The sequence below is a fragment of the Chelonoidis abingdonii genome, chromosome 6 (genome assembly GCF_003597395.2).
Source record: "Chelonoidis abingdonii isolate Lonesome George chromosome 6, CheloAbing_2.0, whole genome shotgun sequence".
In the NCBI taxonomy this organism is placed as follows: domain Eukaryota; kingdom Metazoa; phylum Chordata; order Testudines; family Testudinidae; genus Chelonoidis; species Chelonoidis abingdonii.
Genome location: NC_133774.1, coordinates 13518155 through 13536181, shown reverse-complemented (window position 1 = coordinate 13536181; position 18027 = coordinate 13518155). Strand labels below are relative to the sequence as shown.

The 18027-nt window shown below is 46.9% G+C and overlaps 1 protein-coding gene across 1 annotated transcript in view; it reads right to left on the bottom strand.

The window, feature by feature from the left end:
* ARK2C (arkadia (RNF111) C-terminal like ring finger ubiquitin ligase 2C) overlaps positions 1-18027 on the bottom strand; it is a 115923-nt gene that overhangs the window by 26730 nt on the left and 71166 nt on the right. Inside the window, exon 2 of the mRNA XM_032768968.2 lies at positions 5822-6131. Coding sequence (XP_032624859.1) covers positions 5822-6131 — 310 coding nt within the window. The remainder of the gene's footprint in view (positions 1-5821; positions 6132-18027) is intronic.

Below are 18027 nucleotides of genomic sequence, written 5' to 3'. Positions count from 1 at the left end.
CAGTCTCCCCCGCCCCTTGGAATTCTGGGTTGAATCATTATTGCAGCGGCGTGGTTCGTGGTAATTCATCAGTCATTCTTCCTTTGGGGAAACATCAGCTGACATCCTTTCGCGCCGTTTTTTCTGGATTGCCCTGGCAGACGCCATAGCACGGCAACATGGAGCCCGTTCAGCTTTTTTTTTTCCGGCACGTGTTGTCTGGATGCCGCGGACAGAGAGGCGATACTCCAGCGCTACACAGCAGCATTCACTTGCTTTTGCATGATAGCAGAGATGGTTACCGTTGTTCTGTACCATCTCTGCGGAGAAACTGGCAATGAGATATGGTTATCTCTCCCCTCTGTACTGTCCGCTGCTATCATGAGTGCCTCTGGCTGAAATCGGCCGGGGGACACAAGCAAAAGCAAAATTTGGATGACTCCCTGGGTCAATCCTCCCTTATGGTTTGTAAATAGATGTCGCAGTCCTGCTCCGATTTGGGGCAGTGACAGCAGGCACCGTGTATTGAGAGCACAGCTGCTCCGTGTCAGTTTACAGGGGGCCCCTGCAACAACCCCACCCGTTGCTTCCCTCCTCCCCAACCTTCTGGGCTCCGTGGCGTGTCCCCCCTCATTCTGTCATAAAGTTATAAAGATGCAGGAATTAGAACAGACACTTGTTAGTGAGATAAAATGAGGGGAGGCAGCTCTCCGGGGCTATGCAATCCAGGCAGAACATTAAGCCGTGCGGAGAGAGGGCCAGCTGCCACGCTATGACAGTCCAGAATCTTTTCTTTTACACAGGAAAGGGATGAAGCTCAGCCTCCCAGTGCTATATGAAGACATTACCAGCTGTTCGTACCATCTAACTGGGAGTAACTGGGAGTCATTCCCATTTTTACCCAGGCCCCGGCCACTCACCTGAGAGCCAGAGATTCTCCGGCTGATGGCGCGACGGATATCAGTCTATATTGCACATCTACCACCGGGGAGGGGAGGAGGAGCGGATACTGCTTCACTGCTGCAGAATCGGTCTACCAGCAGCATTCAGTACCATTAGGTGACATTGAAAGAAGTCAAGAAGATGTTTCTTTCCCTTTTCTTTCACTGGTGGGGGGGGAAATGAGGAGCTATTCCTGAACCATGCAGACTGTGTTTGAACCTACAACATTGGGAGCTCAGCAGAATGAACTATTTCAGAGATGCTGTGGCTGATGGGTAGCTGGAGTCCTCAGTACCCCCTCCATCCATGAGCGTCCATTTTGAGTCTGTGGCTTCCCGTACCTTGTCACGCAGCGCTGTGATCCTGGATTTTTTTTCAACGCTTGGCATTTCGTGTTCTGTAACAGAGCTCTGATAGAACAGATTTGTCTCCTCATCGTGATCAGATCTAGTATCTCCCGTATGGTCCATGCTGAGCTCTTTTGGATTTGAGACTGCATCGCCCCGTGCTGATCAGAACTCCACGCTGGCAAACAGGAAATGTAATTCAAAAGTTCACGGGGCTTTTCCTGTTTACCTGCCCGCTGCATCCGAGTTCAGTTTGCTGTCCAGAGCGGCCAGTTGGTGCACTGTGGGATACCCCCGGGAGGCCAATAAAGTCAATTTCCGTCCACACTAACCGTAATCCAATGTTAATATCGAATTTAGCGCTACTCCTCTCGTCGGGGAGGAGTACAGAAATCGATTTAAAGAGCTCTTTATATCGATATAAAGGGCGTTGTAGTGTGGACGGGTGCAGCGTTAAATCGATTTAACGCTCTTTAAATCGATTTAAACGCGTAGTGTAGACCAGGCCTTAGTCAACAGGTAGTAGCAGCTGAGTGTGGCAGTTGGGTCAAGCAACCCACCATCTGTGCTGTCTCCTTCATACAGCCAATCAAACTGTGGCATGCAAATTAGCTGTAAATAGGGTTGCCAACTTTGCTTGGAGGTATTCCTGGAGGTTTCATCAGATGACACAATCTTTAATCAAAGAATAATCTCTAATTCCTGGAGAGGCCAGGAAAAATCCTGGAGGATTGGCACCTCTAAGTAAAGCTGGCGGTGATTGGTTGAGTTATCTCTGATATCACTGTGGTCTAGGACTCCAGGCAATGCATAGATACATGCCTTGTTGTAGCTGTACATCCCAGGAGTGGAGTTTGTAAAGTCAAAATGGTTGAACAGTTAAAAATTGGACGGTAACAGACTGTGAATTCCAGTGACGATTCAACCTAGTGTCCATCTAAACAAAAGAGAGCTCTCAACCATGCTTGCAGCTGTATCCTTCACTTCACATTGACTCTGGTGTTCTACGTTTCGGAATAACAATCCTGGAATTTCATTATATTGCTTCTCTTGCTGATACGCCAGAATAGCCCCCAGCTTGCTCTTCTTTAGTTGTTTTGTCTTTGCAGGTCTAAGAGAAGAAGGAGGTAGCACAAGCTGTGTCTAAGGGATGCTCTACTCACAGCTCTTGACTACTTTAACTGCATCTGCACTATGAGGTTGCTCTGCTTTAACAATATCCATTTCTAAACTGACATAGTTAGAGAGAGACAAAGCCTGTGTGTAAACAAGACCTGAAGTCAGGGCCGGCCCCAGGCCCCAGCGCACCAAACGCATGCTTGGAGCCCATGCTGTGGGGGGGCGCTCTGCCGGTTGCCTGGAGGGCGGCAGGCAGCTCCGGTGGATCTCCCGCAGGCGTGCCTGTGGAGGGTCTGCTGGTCCTGCGGCTCCGGTGGAGCATCCGCAGGCACGCCTGCGGGAGGTCCACCGGAGCCGCGGGACCGGCGAGCTGCAGAGTGCCCCCCGCAGTGTGCCGCCGTGCTTGGGGTGGCAAAATGGCTAGAGCCGGCCCTGCCTGAAGTACACAGATGAGGATCTGAACATACAAAGGGTCATACCTGTGCGCTCAGTTGTTATGTAGTCAAACTCCCAGTGATGTTGATGAGGGGAGTGAGGTACAACTACATTGCATACACTGATACTGATGGCAGTTTGCCTAAGCAAAGATGGAGTAAATCTAAGTAAAGAACTCTGGATATGGTCCAAATGGAGTTAATCTGCTGAGTAAAGAGGGTCCATTTTTCACAGAGTCACAATAGAACCCACACGCTGCAAGACATAAACCAGATTCTCCTTATTAAGGATTGGAAAGAAATTTTCCCTGTAAACAGGCTATTCCACAGCTGCCAGCAACAGAGATTCTTGCAGCTTCCTCTGGTACTAGCTGTTTCCCTGAACAGGATGCTGGACTGGATGAGCATTTCTTGACCTTTTCCATACTAGGACCCCCTGAGCACTCCATCCCATATAGCTGGCATCACCCATGTAACATTGTGAGAAAGGCATAGAGGTTGTGAACCTATTACCTGATTTGTGAATCCCCCAGGAGCCCATGACCACCAAGTCCACAACTCATTGACTAAATGTGCCACTGATCTGATATTCTGAGGACATTTGTATGTAGAACTGCACTGTATGGTTTCAGAAGAGTGCACTGTACGACTAAGTTATAAACATATCATCATTACCCTAGCCACAAATATATTTGCTGCTAATCATTAAACCCACTTAAAGAACTGATCCATGCAAAACAAAACAAACACAAGAAGAAAACACCTTTAACAAGGAAAACACACGGAAAGCAGGAACCTTCACTTTGCAGCAATCCTTCCAAACACAGCATTATTGCAAAGTTTCATGCTTTAATTCTTGATCCGTTAGTATAATCCACAAATGGTTTCCATATGTTTTCAAATAGATCTCCCCATCCTATATTTTATACAAACCACTCTCTCAAGAAATGCAGGCAGAGTAAGACCTGACATCAGTTTCCATCTCTGTTGAGTTAAAATTATTCTCTTTGCAGCCATCTGTCCAGTGTGAAGCCAAGTTGCCTTCCTTGACAAAATGTTCTTCAAATCAGAAGCATCATTTACTCTGCATTCAGCTGGATTATAGCATCAAGCCTGCATCCAGAATGATGATCCTCTGCCTTCCCATAATATGCACATATAAGTGAAAAGACCCAGAATATGTGATAAAGTCTCCTATATGGTTGTGAAACCCTCCAGCAAACATTTATATATCTCATACAAACTCCCCATTTTCTTTGTTGCCCAGTATAGATTATGTACAGTTTTAAAACTGTCATCTTGATTCTCCTGCCATTTACACCAGTACTTCCAATGACTTCAGGTGAGTTACACTAGTGTGAGAGACTCTGTCTTAGTACTTTTAAATGCATGTCCCCAACTAGTCTTATAATTAAGAAGCCAAATGTTTTCCCCATTACTTTTGAGTAACTTTCACCTATTCTGATCTCCCATGTGCTTTTAGGATCCACCACTAAACGTACACATAGAAGTATATATTTTATATTCTTAATGAGCTTCCTTCATGCGTCTGAGTTTTCTGAGCTTTATGGGCACATCAGTCAGGTGTTTTCTGTAAGGAATCACTCAATGATTTTTTCATACACAGTCACAACTGTGAACTCCACTCTTACTGGAACAGCTACATTTCCCATTCTATCTAGGTCAGAGGTGGGCAAACTACGGTCCGCGGGACCCTCCTGCCCAGTCCCTGAGCTCCTGGTCCAGGAGGTTAGCCCCTGGCCTCTCCTCTGCTGCTCCCCCTCCCCCGTAGCCTCAGCTCGCTCCACCGCTGGCACAATGCGCTGGGTGGTGGGGCTGTGAGCTCCTGGGGTAGCGCTGCTGCACAGCCCAGCCTGACCCGGTGCTCTGTGCTGTGCAGTGGCAACGGCGTGGCTGGCTCCAGCCGGGCACCACGGCTGTAGCACCACCAGACACTGGTGCTCCAAGCAACGCAGTAAGGAGACAGGAGTGGGGGGGGTGGGTAGAGGGCAGGAGAGTTTGTGGGGGGTGGTCAGGCAGTGGGGATGTGGATAGGTGTCAGGGCGGTCAGAGTGCGAGGACCTGGGGGGTTGAAAGGGGACAGAGGCCCCAGGGGGGGCAGTCAGGAAGGAGAAGGGGTTGGATGGGGCGGTGGGGGGCAGTCAGGGGCAGGGGTTCTGGGGACGGTCAGGAGAGAAGGAGCCGGGGGGTGGATGGGACAGTGGTCCCGGGGAGGCCATCAGGGAATGGGGGGGTTGGATGGGGCAGGAGTCCCAGGGGGCCAGATGGGGGTGGGGGTTGGTCCACGACGCCCTCCGCTACCCAGCCCTCCATACAATTTCCAAAACCGGATGCAGCCCTCAGGCCGAAAAGTTTTCCCACCCTAATCTAGGTGTTTGTACCGTGGATCGCCATGCAATTGCATAGGTGCAACAGAAGTTGAAAATCTGCTCTGCAGACTCTCTTCCTCTTGAAGATACCTGACCCTAAAAGATCACAGCTTTGGTGCCGGATGAATCTATGACACTGGCACTTAGAAACCAAATGTCATAGGAAGTGAGTGAAAGACGTGGCCCCCGGATATCATTTGTTCAGAACCACTTTTCAGATCGTAAGAGGACAAGGACATCCCTCCATTCTAAACTTGGAAGGTCTCATGGACTTCTGCATCTGAAAATCAGGCCAGGGGTATTTATCCCCTCCAGCAGGTCAGATGTGTGTAGAATGTCCTTTGACATCCAACAAGTCAACTTTGACATCAACTTTGTTTTACTGCGCTCCACAAACAGGACATGGAGCCAAACTCAGCCCTGATTCAAATGTGTGTGAGCCCCATTGACAACACTGAGTGTCAGCCCCAGCTACCCTAGGGCTGAGCTTGTATTGTCATGTCTCAAATGTAAGGAGAGACATCGCCCTTGAGAGCCATGGGCTGGCTGGAGTGGGTTAGTTCGTGGCTTGCAGCTGGCTGCCCAATTTCTTGGTGGAAAGGTCACTCACCTTGGATGAGGCATGAGCCTGCGGTGCTGGGCTTCGAGGAGCTGCTGCTGGAGGAGGTATTGCTGGTGTAGCGCCTGAGGTAGGAAGGAGGGTCCTGTCACATCCTGAAACGGCAGGGCTGGCAGAGGTGGTAGGGGCTGGTGTAGTGGGCCGTTATGCTGGTGAGCCGTCGCCATGTGAGGGTTCAGCCCTGGCTGCGGCTGGACAGGGTGAGGGAGAGGGAAGTCAGCTGAGATCTGAGGTTGGGGGCCCAGATGGAAGTGCCGGCAGGAGGTAGCATGAGGGTGCTGAGACCTTTGAAAAGGAGCACCTGAAAAAGAAAAGCAAGTCTATCAGAGAGGTATGCAAATCACCACCACAAAGGCTATGCAATAGGACTTCCTCTAGAATACCCCATCAGGAACAAAGCCTCACAGATGTCTTCCATCTCTTCGAATTAATCATCAAAGTCATCTGTATGCCCGTGACCACATTTCCAAACACGCCTCCACAAAAGCCAGCAGTTGTATTATGTGTGCACAAGCAGGGTAGCTGCATTAAACCAGACATGAAATCTTTAAAGCATATAAACCTTCCTGCTTTCACACACAAGCCAGCCACACACTCCCAGGAGTGAGGAAGAAATGTTGTGTCCCCCAATGCCATCATTGTCCAGGATGGAAACTTTACACTTTTTTCTGAACCCTCTTGCATTGGCTGCTAGCTGGGACAAGATCCTGGATTACATGGGCCAGTGGGCTGATTGAGCACATAAATACCTATTTCCTTAGAACTTTTGCATTCATAACAGCTGCCATCTTGGCTGGCGTACTAGGGATTGAACATGCATGGTACACACCCACTGAAAAAACATCCGCATGTAGGAAATTAAAAGACAGCAATATCATCATACACACTAAGAATAAGTAGTTTGTATCATACTACAAGATGAGTGTTTGTAATAAACCTTAGAGTTTTATTAGAATAAATCCGGTACTGATCAAAGCCGAAAATGTGGAATCTCTTATCCTCTAAGCCTAAGGCCATCTCTTTTGTTCAGCACAAGTGAAAGCTTATACCAACGACATCCAGCTTTGTTTGTTTCATCTTGGGAGGCCTGGTTCTCATATAGCCTTTTGGTAACATCTGCAAGATCTTTCCTAAACTAACAATAAACCAGGTGCTACCTGCTAGAGGCCCATGTCCCTCTCATTCAGACAGACCCCATGAGTTCAATTCCCTTGTCTACCACAGACCTCGCTGTGACGTTGCACTCTATATGATTTTATGAAAACATGCTGATGAGTGTGAATATAATGTAACTAAAATATGCCTCATGCAAAAGGTCTCTTGTAAGGTATCATTACAAAGCTTATAATCTACTGAGTGTGGTCATCCTATTTGTATAAATGTATCACTCTTGTATCCGAAACTAGAAATATAAAATATAACTCTGCGGGCCTATTGTAATTGTGCAAAGTGTGGGCCATTAAGGGTGCTTTGGAATCTTGATGGCTCTCATCAACCAGGACAATTGACTGTGGATGGCTCTGTTTGCTTGCAGGCCTTCCTATGAGTTAAGCTGGAAGGAATGGAGGCTTGGGGTATGGCTACACTTGCAACTTCAAAGCGCTGCCATGGCAGCGCTTTGAATTGCGAGTGTGGTTGCAGCACCAGCTCTGGGAAAGAGCTCTCCCAGTGCTACACGTACTCCACATCCTCTACGGGTGTAGCTTGCAGCGCTGGGAGCCGCGCTTCCAGTGCTGCGGCACTGTTTACACAGAGGCTTTACTGAGCGTGAAAGTTGCAGAGCTGTAAAGCGCCAGTGTAGCCATGGCCTTGGCGTCTCACAAGATGTGTGACCGTGTCACCTTGTACTGAAATCCATCTTAAATCTGGTGCTTTTCCATTTAGAATGAGGGGTGGGGACCCAGAGAGACAAAAGATTCCTTTTGCCAAAGCTATATCAGAGTGTGGAATAGAACAAAGGGGGCTGCAATCATGAGAAATCCCCTAGCTACCACCTGAGCTGGAACAGGGGCTATACTAGGGGAAAGGATTGTGCCCAGACTAGGAAGGCATCCAGTATGTGATAGGTATCAGAGGGGTAGCCGTGTTAGTCTGGATCTGTAAAAGCAGCAAAGAATCCTGTCGCACCATATAGACTAACAGACGTTTTGGAGCATGAGCTTTCGTGGGTGAATACCCACTTCGTCAGATGCATCTGACGAAGTGGGTATTCACCCATGAAAGCTCATGCTCCAAAACATCTGTTAGTCTATAAGGTGCCACAGGATTCTTTGCTGCTTTTACAGTCTGTGATAGAAGTTTATTGAAATATCTGAGGGTGAGGTTTTATCTGTGTTCAGTTTTCTTACTGTATTAGGCATAGACTTGCATGTTTTATTTTATTTTGCTTGGTAATTCACTTTGTTCTGTCTGTTATTACTTGGAACCACTTAAATCCTACTTTTTGTATTTAATAAAATCACTTTTACCTATTAATTAATCCAGAGTATGTATTAATACCAGGGAGGAGGGAGCAAACAAGTGTGCATATCTATCAGTGTTATAGAGGAAGAACAATTTATGAGTTTATCCCGATAAGCTTTATGCAGGGTAAAACAGATTTATTTGGGGTTTGGACACCCTTGAGAGCTGAGCATCTGAGTGTTAGAGACAGGAACACTTCTGTCAGCTGTTTTCAGTTAAGCCTGCAGTGTTTAGGGGATATGGTTTAGACCTGGGTCTGGGTTTGCAGCAGGCTAGCATGTCTGGCTCAAACCAGGCAGGGCACTGAAGTCTCAAGCTGTCAGGGGAAATGGGCTCAGGGATAGTCTCAGCACAACAGTTCGCAGTTCCCAAGGGGTTTTCTGTGATCCAGCCAGTCACAGTATTTTACCTTGAGCAAGTCACTCAGAGCCAGTCTACCTGGGATGTTAGTGCACAGCAAGCCAGAGTGTTAACCTACAGTGCCCTGGCTGTCGCCAAATGGGAGTAGGTCAGAATTCACTACCAGAAGCGGCGCCAGGGTTTTTGGTGCCCTAGGCGGGGGTCCTTCCGCACTCCTAGTCTTCGGGGCATGTCGGCGGCGGGTCCCGGAGCGGGTGAAGAACCCGCTGCGGAATTGCCGAAGATGACCCAGAGCGTGGAAGGACCCCCTGCCGCCGAATTGCCGCCAAGGGCGGCACCTCCCAAATCGTAGGTCGCCTAAATGGAAGCGCCGGCCCTGTTCACTACAGAACCGTTAGCACCACATAGGACATTGCTGCATGGCAAACTAGTGCACGGTAAATTAACGCTTTGGTTTGCCTCACACTGAAGTTCCATGTGGGACAAGCCCTAAGTTTCTCTTTGTCTCAGTCCCCATCTGTAAAACGGAGATAATAGCACTTCCCTATCAGTGCTTTTGTGAGCATAAGTGCATTAAATATTGTGAGACGCTCAGACACAACTGTACTGGGGGCCATGTAAGTATCAGAGACAAAAAATAATCATTCGCACTTCTGTGGCAATACAGTCCCTGTGACCAGTAGAGCACAGGGATCTCTCCATCTGTGAGCCCTTGGGGTGCAGAAAGGTCTGAAGGTGGGGCTGTAGTTGATGGCATAATATATTGCTCCATCTGATGGAGTGTATCAGTGATCACAGTGCACTGGGTGCTCTAGGAGAAATTCTGCTCCCTGAGGCCCAGCATTCCTTCAAGAACTCCCTCTAGGATTGTGATTCCCAGCATGTGTAGACGTCCTAGTGATAGCTCTCTGCAAGCTAGTACATGAAAGGTAGGAGTGTAACTGGGGAAGCATAGTCAGCAGGTAAGCAGCAAAGCTAGCTCCTCGGATAACAAACCTGCCTGAACACCATGGGTATGTACTTATATCGAACTTGGTTTGATCCACTGGAGTGTGCAGTCCCGCCCCCACGGAGCGCTGCTTTACCGTGTTATATCCAAATTTGTGTTATATCGGGTCACGTTATATTGGGGTAGAGGAGTAGCTGCTTTCTAAGGGCCTGCTCCAAAGCCCATTGAAGTCCATTGAAAGACTCCCCCTGACTTCAACGGCCTTTGGATCAGATCCTTATTCTCTACTCTCCAGACGAACAGGGAAAGAGAGCGTGTTAGCATTGGTAACGTGCACATGTAGACCACTGAGTGATGAAGTGCTGCTGTTGTTCCTGCTTTTGACCCCAAGCAAATCTGGAAAAACAGCACATGCCCCTCCTTTCTCTACCAGCGAGGTGGATTCAAAAGCCACCAGGAAAACCCCTCAGTATGTCCAGTTTCTTTATGTGCCTCCCTAAACTGGAACTTCTAGCTCTTCCCTGAGGTTCCAGATTATTAATGGATTTATTTGTGCTCTCTCTGTCTGTATTTCTTTCAATATCCATTTTCCCCTTTTGCCGCTTACCTGTACTTTTCCATCAACTGTGATATTTAAATAGTAACTTGAAGGGATATTGGATCAGCAGTGCAGAGAGGGACCATACTGAAAACAATACCCAGCTGTTTTGTCAGCGGAGAAGATAACATATCACAACTCAGCCAGAAAAACCAGTTCCCACTTAGCTGATAAAGCCTGAGCACCATGAGGATCAGCATCTCAGGGCTTAGGCTTGCATAAAATTCTCCTGACGGAATGTGCTTTGCAGCATAATGGTTTGACTCTCTATCTTCTCCCCTTCATTTCCTGGTTTTCCTTTTGTGATTGATCACATTCAGTCTCCCTGTCATTCTGCACCGACTCAGGGCTCGTCACAAAGTCTTCAATGTGTCCTACCTAACCCTTCCAACATCAGATGGCAGGCCACAGCCTGCGCTGAGTTACGCCTGTGTGACTGCATGGAAGACAAGGTGGCAACTTTGCCCTGTGCTAGCTTTGGCTGATGTAGAATGGACGAAACACAAAGGTTTGGGATGGCTCAGGAACATTGCCCTGCGTCTAACTGCGTGTCCAAATGATTAACAGACAGGAAGAATAGTCCAGTGGTTAGAGCAGTAGCCTAAGCCTTGTCTAAGCAAACAGTCAGTTTGCAGCAAGCTGGAGTGTCACTCTACCCTGCACTAGAATGTCCCGCATTAAGTGTCTGTCTGGTTTCTGCTACCACACACCAAAAGTTTCCTAGGGTGCTTTGAGCTACCCCATTTCAAAGCAGGGCAGAGCAAAGGGCACTAGGGAATTTGTTGTGCATGGCAGCATGGTCCACACAGACACTTAATGCGGGGCACGACAGTGTGGGGTAGATTGACACCCCAGCTTGCTGCCAACTGAGGCCTGGTCTGCACTTAAAAGATAGGTGACTATAGCTCTGGCAGTCAGGGGTGTGAACATACACTGAAGATTGTGAGGTGCTCAGATAGAGTAGTGGGGGCCATGTAGGAACCTATGGCAGACAGCTGGAAAGCAGGGGCGAGGAGAGGGAGAAATACACCAAAGCAGATTTTCTTACTTCCAGATGGACTGGAAGCACCAGGCCATTTGGGACTGGGGATAGGGTATTGGGTCCTCCCCTTTTATTTAATCTGAAAAACAAAAGAGGTGTCAGGTAGCTTTACAAAACCACTCAGCCTGAAGCCTAGCTACTACCAAGTTGGGTATGCCCTTTGAACCAGATCCATCAGACAGCTGGCTGGCCCAGAACGTGCCATGCACAGGTGCTAGGCATGGGCTTATTTAATACCTTTATTAACAATAATAAGGGGAAAGGCCTAACCACTGGACTATAGAGTCAAGCTCACACTCTCTGACCCAATGTGTATTTCATTATTTATACACAGTAGAGCAGCTTCAACAGGAGCGACAGTAGAGGATCCCAAGATGCAGTGGCTATAGCACTCACCTGAGACGTAGGAGACCGATGTTCAAATCCCTTTGCTTATCAGGTTAGGAGGGGAATTGAACCAGGGTCTCCTTCCTCCCAGGTGAGTACCCTAACCACTGGCCTCTGGGTTCTAGCAGAGACCTGCTCCTTCCCCTGCCATTTTGCCTGGAGTTAGGCGTGTGTTAAGAACACCTACCAGACTGGACCCCACGGCAAGATGGCTGTTGTCTATCTCCACCTGGTTTGAGGATCCCATTGAGGCCCTCAGGATAGGTCTACACACCCGCGGCTGGCCCATTTCAGCTGACTCAGGCTTGCGGGACTTGGACTACAGGGCTGTAAAACTGCAGTGTAGACGTTCGGACTGGAGGCTGAGCTCTGGGGGCTCGCAAGTGGGGAGGATCCCAGGCTCCAGCCCAAGCCCAAACGTCTACACAGCAATTTTACAACCCTGCAGTCTGAGCCCCATGATCCCAAGTCAGCTGACCTGGGGCAGCCATGGGTGTTTAACTACAGTGCAGACAGACCCTTACATGCGAGCTAGGTGCCTAGACTGAGGTGTTGTGCCCATGTCCAGTGGCAGGCACTTAGGCAACCTGGGGACCTTTCTGGCCAAGGGATTCAGGTGCCCCCAGAGTTTGGGTGGCAGCTTAGTGGGGGTTTTAAGGAAAAGCGGTGCCTAAATCTGGGCTTAGGTGCCTAAAGTGGGAGCTAGGCAACTGAATCCTTTTGTAGATGTGGGGATCAGTGATTACAGCCTGGGCGTGGGAGACAGGAAAGCAGGGTTCTATTCTCAACTCTGCCCTCAATTCAAATCAATATGGGAGAGATTGGAACAGCCCTGAGCAAGGGGTGAGGCATCAGTTATGTTAGCCCCTGCATGTACTGTGCCTTAGAAACCCCCATTCCTCAAATCAACTCTTCTCCTGCTTCCTCCTGGCTCCCTGGAGGTAAGAATTTACAGCTGGCCTTTACCAACAAGTTACTACCCACCCCACACAGGTTGGGGAGTCCAAAGGGTAAAACCAAGCCCTGCACTGTTACACAGGCCTATGTGAATCTAGGTTTAGGCAAGCTGATCATCTTCACCGTGCCTCTGTTTCTCCGCCTGTGAAATGGGGATAATGATGCTTCCCTGCCTAGGGAGGGGGCTATGTTTTCACAAATCCTAGAATCGTGCTTTGAACTCCCCGGATGGAAGGCGCAGAGCAATAAGATAGCAACAGAAACACCACCAACAAATGAATCAGGTCTTGTCCCAGTAACGATCTCCAAGTCATGATCACCTTAAAGAATTTGAAGGGGGGGAGGGCGGGAAACCCCAGCACTTCATTAATTTACATTGGTGCAAAATCTGAGTACTGCTAACCAATTATCGCACTTCATTTGGCTCACCTCCACTTCACCGACACATACAATCGCACTCCAACTATGACATTGCCGACTACACTGATGATCTGACACAGAGCTTCTCTCTAATGCTGCTTTGCAGCTACCCAGGCTGGTGCTGCTGCATTTTCTGAGAGCGGCTAGTCCAGAAGCTAAGCACCTGCAGTTGCCATGGATTAGTTTTGCTGCAGAATAAAAGGACTCCCTAATTGGGAAGTGTCTGATTTTACCCTACTGCTTTCTCTGCCCTGCATTTTGGTACAAAGAAAGTGTCATAGCAACACAGCCAGGGAAGGCAGTTTCTGATAGTTAAAATAGAAGCTTGGGAGAAAGGAATTCTGGACTTTATCCCTGGCCCTGACACTGATTCACTGTTTGTCCCATAGGCAAGTAACTTAGCTGCTCTGTGCCTCAGTTTCTCCACTTGTAAAATGAAGAACTACTTAACTAAGGAGGATGTTGTGAGGATTGATTAATGGATATTTATAAAGCACTTTGAGATACTTTGATTAATAGAGCTATTACGGGTTTCAATTCTACAACCCTTCACTCACTGAAGTCAACAGGCTTACTCAGGTACGTAAGGGTTTGCAGGCTCAAGTCCATGTACTCATCCGTATTCCATGGGGAATCTGTATAATGAAACATTCTCTTTTCACACAAGAAGGATAAAAATTGCTCTAGTCCCACAAATTTGTCTTCAGAATGATAAGATGCAACACAAAGGCCCGAGTTAATTGTAGCAGTTGAGAATTCCCAGCTCTCTAGAGACTTATGAGAATTTCCACTTTTTTGACCTGGAAAGGATTAGAGCTGACTGAAAAACACTGTGGAAAATTCATGAAGTTTGGGGGGACAAGGAGGGGAAGAAACTACTTTCCTTCCTGATTCTCATCAACAGTTGAAATTTTGTCAAAATGTAGATATGTTGACCATTTCTACATGTTACTTGAAATACAGCGGGGGTTGGGGGGCAGGAATTTTCTCAGAAAAATCCTCATAGTCCATAGTTCTACAATCTAAGCATTGTAGATGAAGGTTTGCATGTGGTACCATAGATGTAGATATGTTTTGGACCTTGTTAAATTCTGTAGTGTGGGCCCGTGTGTTGACATCTAGGGCAGATTATTTTGGCCCATTCATTTCCCCACCTATGGGCCGTTATAATATCTAACTTGTATACAGCGATTTTCATCAGTAGATCTGAAAGCACCCTATAAAGGAGCATCATTACCCCCATTTTATAGATGGGGCAACTGAGGCAGACAAAGGTGAAATGCCTTGGCCAAAGTCATGCAATAGGCCAGTGACAGAGCTGTCCCAGAACAGTACCCAATTCACTCTGCCTTTCTGTAGGCATTGCTGATTATCACAAGAGTTGCCATAAAAAAAAAAAAAAAATGGGAAAACTGCTCTTTCAATGAAGATTAACTATCCATTAAAACACATTGAAATTAATCATTTTTCAGGGGATCGTTTGAGCTACATTCTCATTGTTTTACATATTGTCATTTCTGAGATCATCTGTTTCCACATATGATTGCTAATTATGCTGCAATAACCAGGAGCCTCTGACTCCAACAGGACTGCTGAGCTAGGATTGCCAACTTGGAGTGTCCAGTTTTTAAATATCACCAACAGGAGTGCCAGAAGCTCCCCCACTCCACCATTTCCCCCAAGGCCCTGCCCCGCCTTTACCCCAGAGACCCCACCCCATGTCCACTTCTCTTCCCCCTCCCCTCTGTCGCTCGCTACTTTTCCCTTCCCACCCGCCACTGCCTACCCACACACACCCGGGTCAGGAGAAACTCTCCTATGGAGCCAGGGCACGGAGCTGCAGCCTCCCAACACAAGTAGGAGGCAGCCCTGGCTGAGTAGGGGCTGGCTGGGTGATGACCCAACACCTCCCTACCTCCCACACCCGCAGTAACTGGACATTGGGTGCCCATCTGACCAGATGCTGTGAAATCGCCTTTTCGACTGGAAGTTCCAGTAAAAAATAAGGCACCTGGTCACCCTAGACTGCTAGTGGAATAGCTACTCACCAACATAAAGGGCTTCTAGTCTGATCCTATATTGGCAGAATCAACATTTACACGTAAAGAACAGCATGCACAATTTTATTATCATGCACCAATATTCCATCCAAACACTTCATAAAATCCAGGGATCTATAATGTGCATATTAAAAAAAAAAACCCTCATCAGTGCTTGTGATGCAAAAATCTATAACTAATATTTTCAACACAGACATACATGTTTCAAGCATTACAGAAAGAAGTCCAAAAATCAGGTTTGCCCATATAAGTCATTCTATTGAATGCAACAGGGCTAGTCTGAGGAGGGCTACTCTTGTGAGTAAGAGGTTCAGGATCAGGCCCCTTGGTTTTTATTGAAAATAGGCATCCCAGAGAGGTTCTAACAGATGCAGCCCCAGGGGTACTGCAACTGTGTCACATTTGAAAGGAAAACAAAAATCTGGATGCATGTGAATTTTTCCCCTTGGGTAAGGAACCCTGGCTAGTGTAAAGAAACATTAACACTTGTGGGTGAGAGGGAGAGCACTGAGCATGTGTGTGCATGAATGTAGTGAGGGAGGGTGGAGGGAGTTCAAGTCCTATTTATACATCTCTGTCAGATCACAGGGGAGAGGGAATGGCAGCTTCTGGTGGGCCCTGACTCACAGGACACAGTCACAGACAGATTTTGGAACTGCAAAAGATCTTCATTTGCCTCTCACAAGCTGCGCAGATTGGAGAGGCAGACTCCGTTGGAGCTGGCAGTTCCAAAGAAGTCTGTTGCATATCTTGATGTTGGCCACTTGCTATTGTTTAAACTCCAGCTCAAAATCTCCCCCCACTCCAAAAATAAATCAATCAATCAAAAGGCGCCCAGATAAGACTGACACACACAGCTACAGCCATTAGGGCTAGATTCTGAAGGCTGTTTCTCAAAGCAACTAGCCTCTGCAAGGCTGATTACAGAGATGCCATGCAACTAGGAAGTCTTTAAATAGAACTATTGCCCAGTAACACTCATAAATCAGCAGCCACGAGAGATTGTGATTTCACTCCAGTTTGGGTTTGTTATCCTAGAAACACTCACATTTCATAGTAAGGTTCTATTTAGAAATAGTTATAAATGAATATTGATTGCATCAGACATTGATATTAATAATGATTACTAGATTTTAGCAGCACATTGTGTTATATATGGGGATTAATACACCAGCAGGACTTTTACAAGCAATCTGTTGAACTCTAACAATTGATTAATACTATTTTATGACATCCATGAACCATGTATTAACCTTTTACAAACTATTTGTAAATGTATCCTTATTAAAAAGAGCCCAAATTTATTCAGTGATCTGAAATGGGAGATTATATTGCATAAAAATACCCATAACAGACATAACCACAGATGCTGTGACTTTAATATTCTCATTTACTTCAGTTTACAAGACAGGAAACTCAATACAGAGGGGAGATTCTGCTACGGTCACTACACATGGAGGTGTGTGGTGCAGGGAGATATATTGGGGGGAAAAAAAATCACTCTGTCTTGATTTCAGTGCCTTTTACAACAGCACTGCCATTTTGTTTAGGAACTTCCGAGAACTGTGCCAAAACCACAAAGCCATCCAGTATCCGTGAAAACAGTCTGATGCACCACACATACGGCAGGATATTGTGACTAAGAAAACTTATTGCAGAGTCATAACCAGGGGTTGTGAGTGCTCCGCACCCAGAGGTTTTGCCTCAATTTGCTTGGTAAAGGACTGCAGTGTAGGTTTCTGCTTCTATTAAGCCACAAAAAGAAACAACAAAAAGAAACAACTTTGCATTTACATGGCAACTGGCCTCTAAGGAGAAAGGCATAACAAGAACCAGTGGCTGGTTATTAAAGCCAGACACAGTCAATTAGAAATAAAGGCCCAATTTTGTAAATCCTGACGGCAATTAACCACTGGAAAAAAGCTACCAAGAGAGTGGTGTATTCCCCATCTCTTGCTACCTTTAAAGCAAGACCGCAGGCCTATCTGGAAGATATGCTTTAGTCAAACACAAGTAATTGGGCTCAGTGCACAGGTACCTGGGTCAAATTCTTTGGCCTATGTGATGCAGGAGCTCAGACTAGCTGATCTAATCCTTCTGGCCTCACAATCTCATTATGTTATTGTGATAAAGCCTCTGTCCCAAATCTGGACCTTAGCATCCAAAATTTGGGGGCTTAACATGAAACTCCCCCCAAACTTATACCCAGCTGATCTCGCTGCCACCAACCAGGATTCAGTGCCTGGTACACTGAAGCCCCCCAAAATCGTCCCTGGGGGACCCCCCAAGACCCAGAACCCCTGGGTCTCCTATCTCAAACGGGAAAACAAGTTCCTCCCCCTTGTCTCCTCGTTATCTGATCCCCAGCTTCCCTCCCTGGGTGAGCCTGGGCGATGCAGTACTTAACTCCTTGAATACAAAACAAAGAGGCCAATCAACCTCTCCCTAAGGCGATGCATTCAAACCTAGTAAAGCTAACATAAAGAGATTTTCCACCCCCCCTTTCCTGTAGCCTAACCAGAGAAAAACCAAAAACCTCAACCAGGTTTTAAAAAGAAACTTTATATAAAAAGAAAGAAAATACAGAAAAATATAACCCACTGCATTAAGATGTCAATTACAGGCTCTTGCTTATAAGAATTAGGAATACACAGTCTGATTCAAAAAATAGCCAATTTAAACCAGTCCAGCAATTACACCCATGTAAATACAAACCAAAGCACATAACAGCCTATTGCTTGGTTTCCTTTGTACTCACACTTGATAGTAGAATATTAGAAAGAAGATTGGAGTTAGCAGAAAAGCTGTTTCAATCCATAGCCGGGAGAAACAAAAGACCCCGAGTTCCTTTCCCTCCCAGACTTTAAAAAAAATCCAGTTCTCTGATTGGTCCTCTGGTCAGGTGCTTGATTCCCCCCTGTCCACCCCTTACAGGTAAAAGAAAATTAACCCTTACCTATC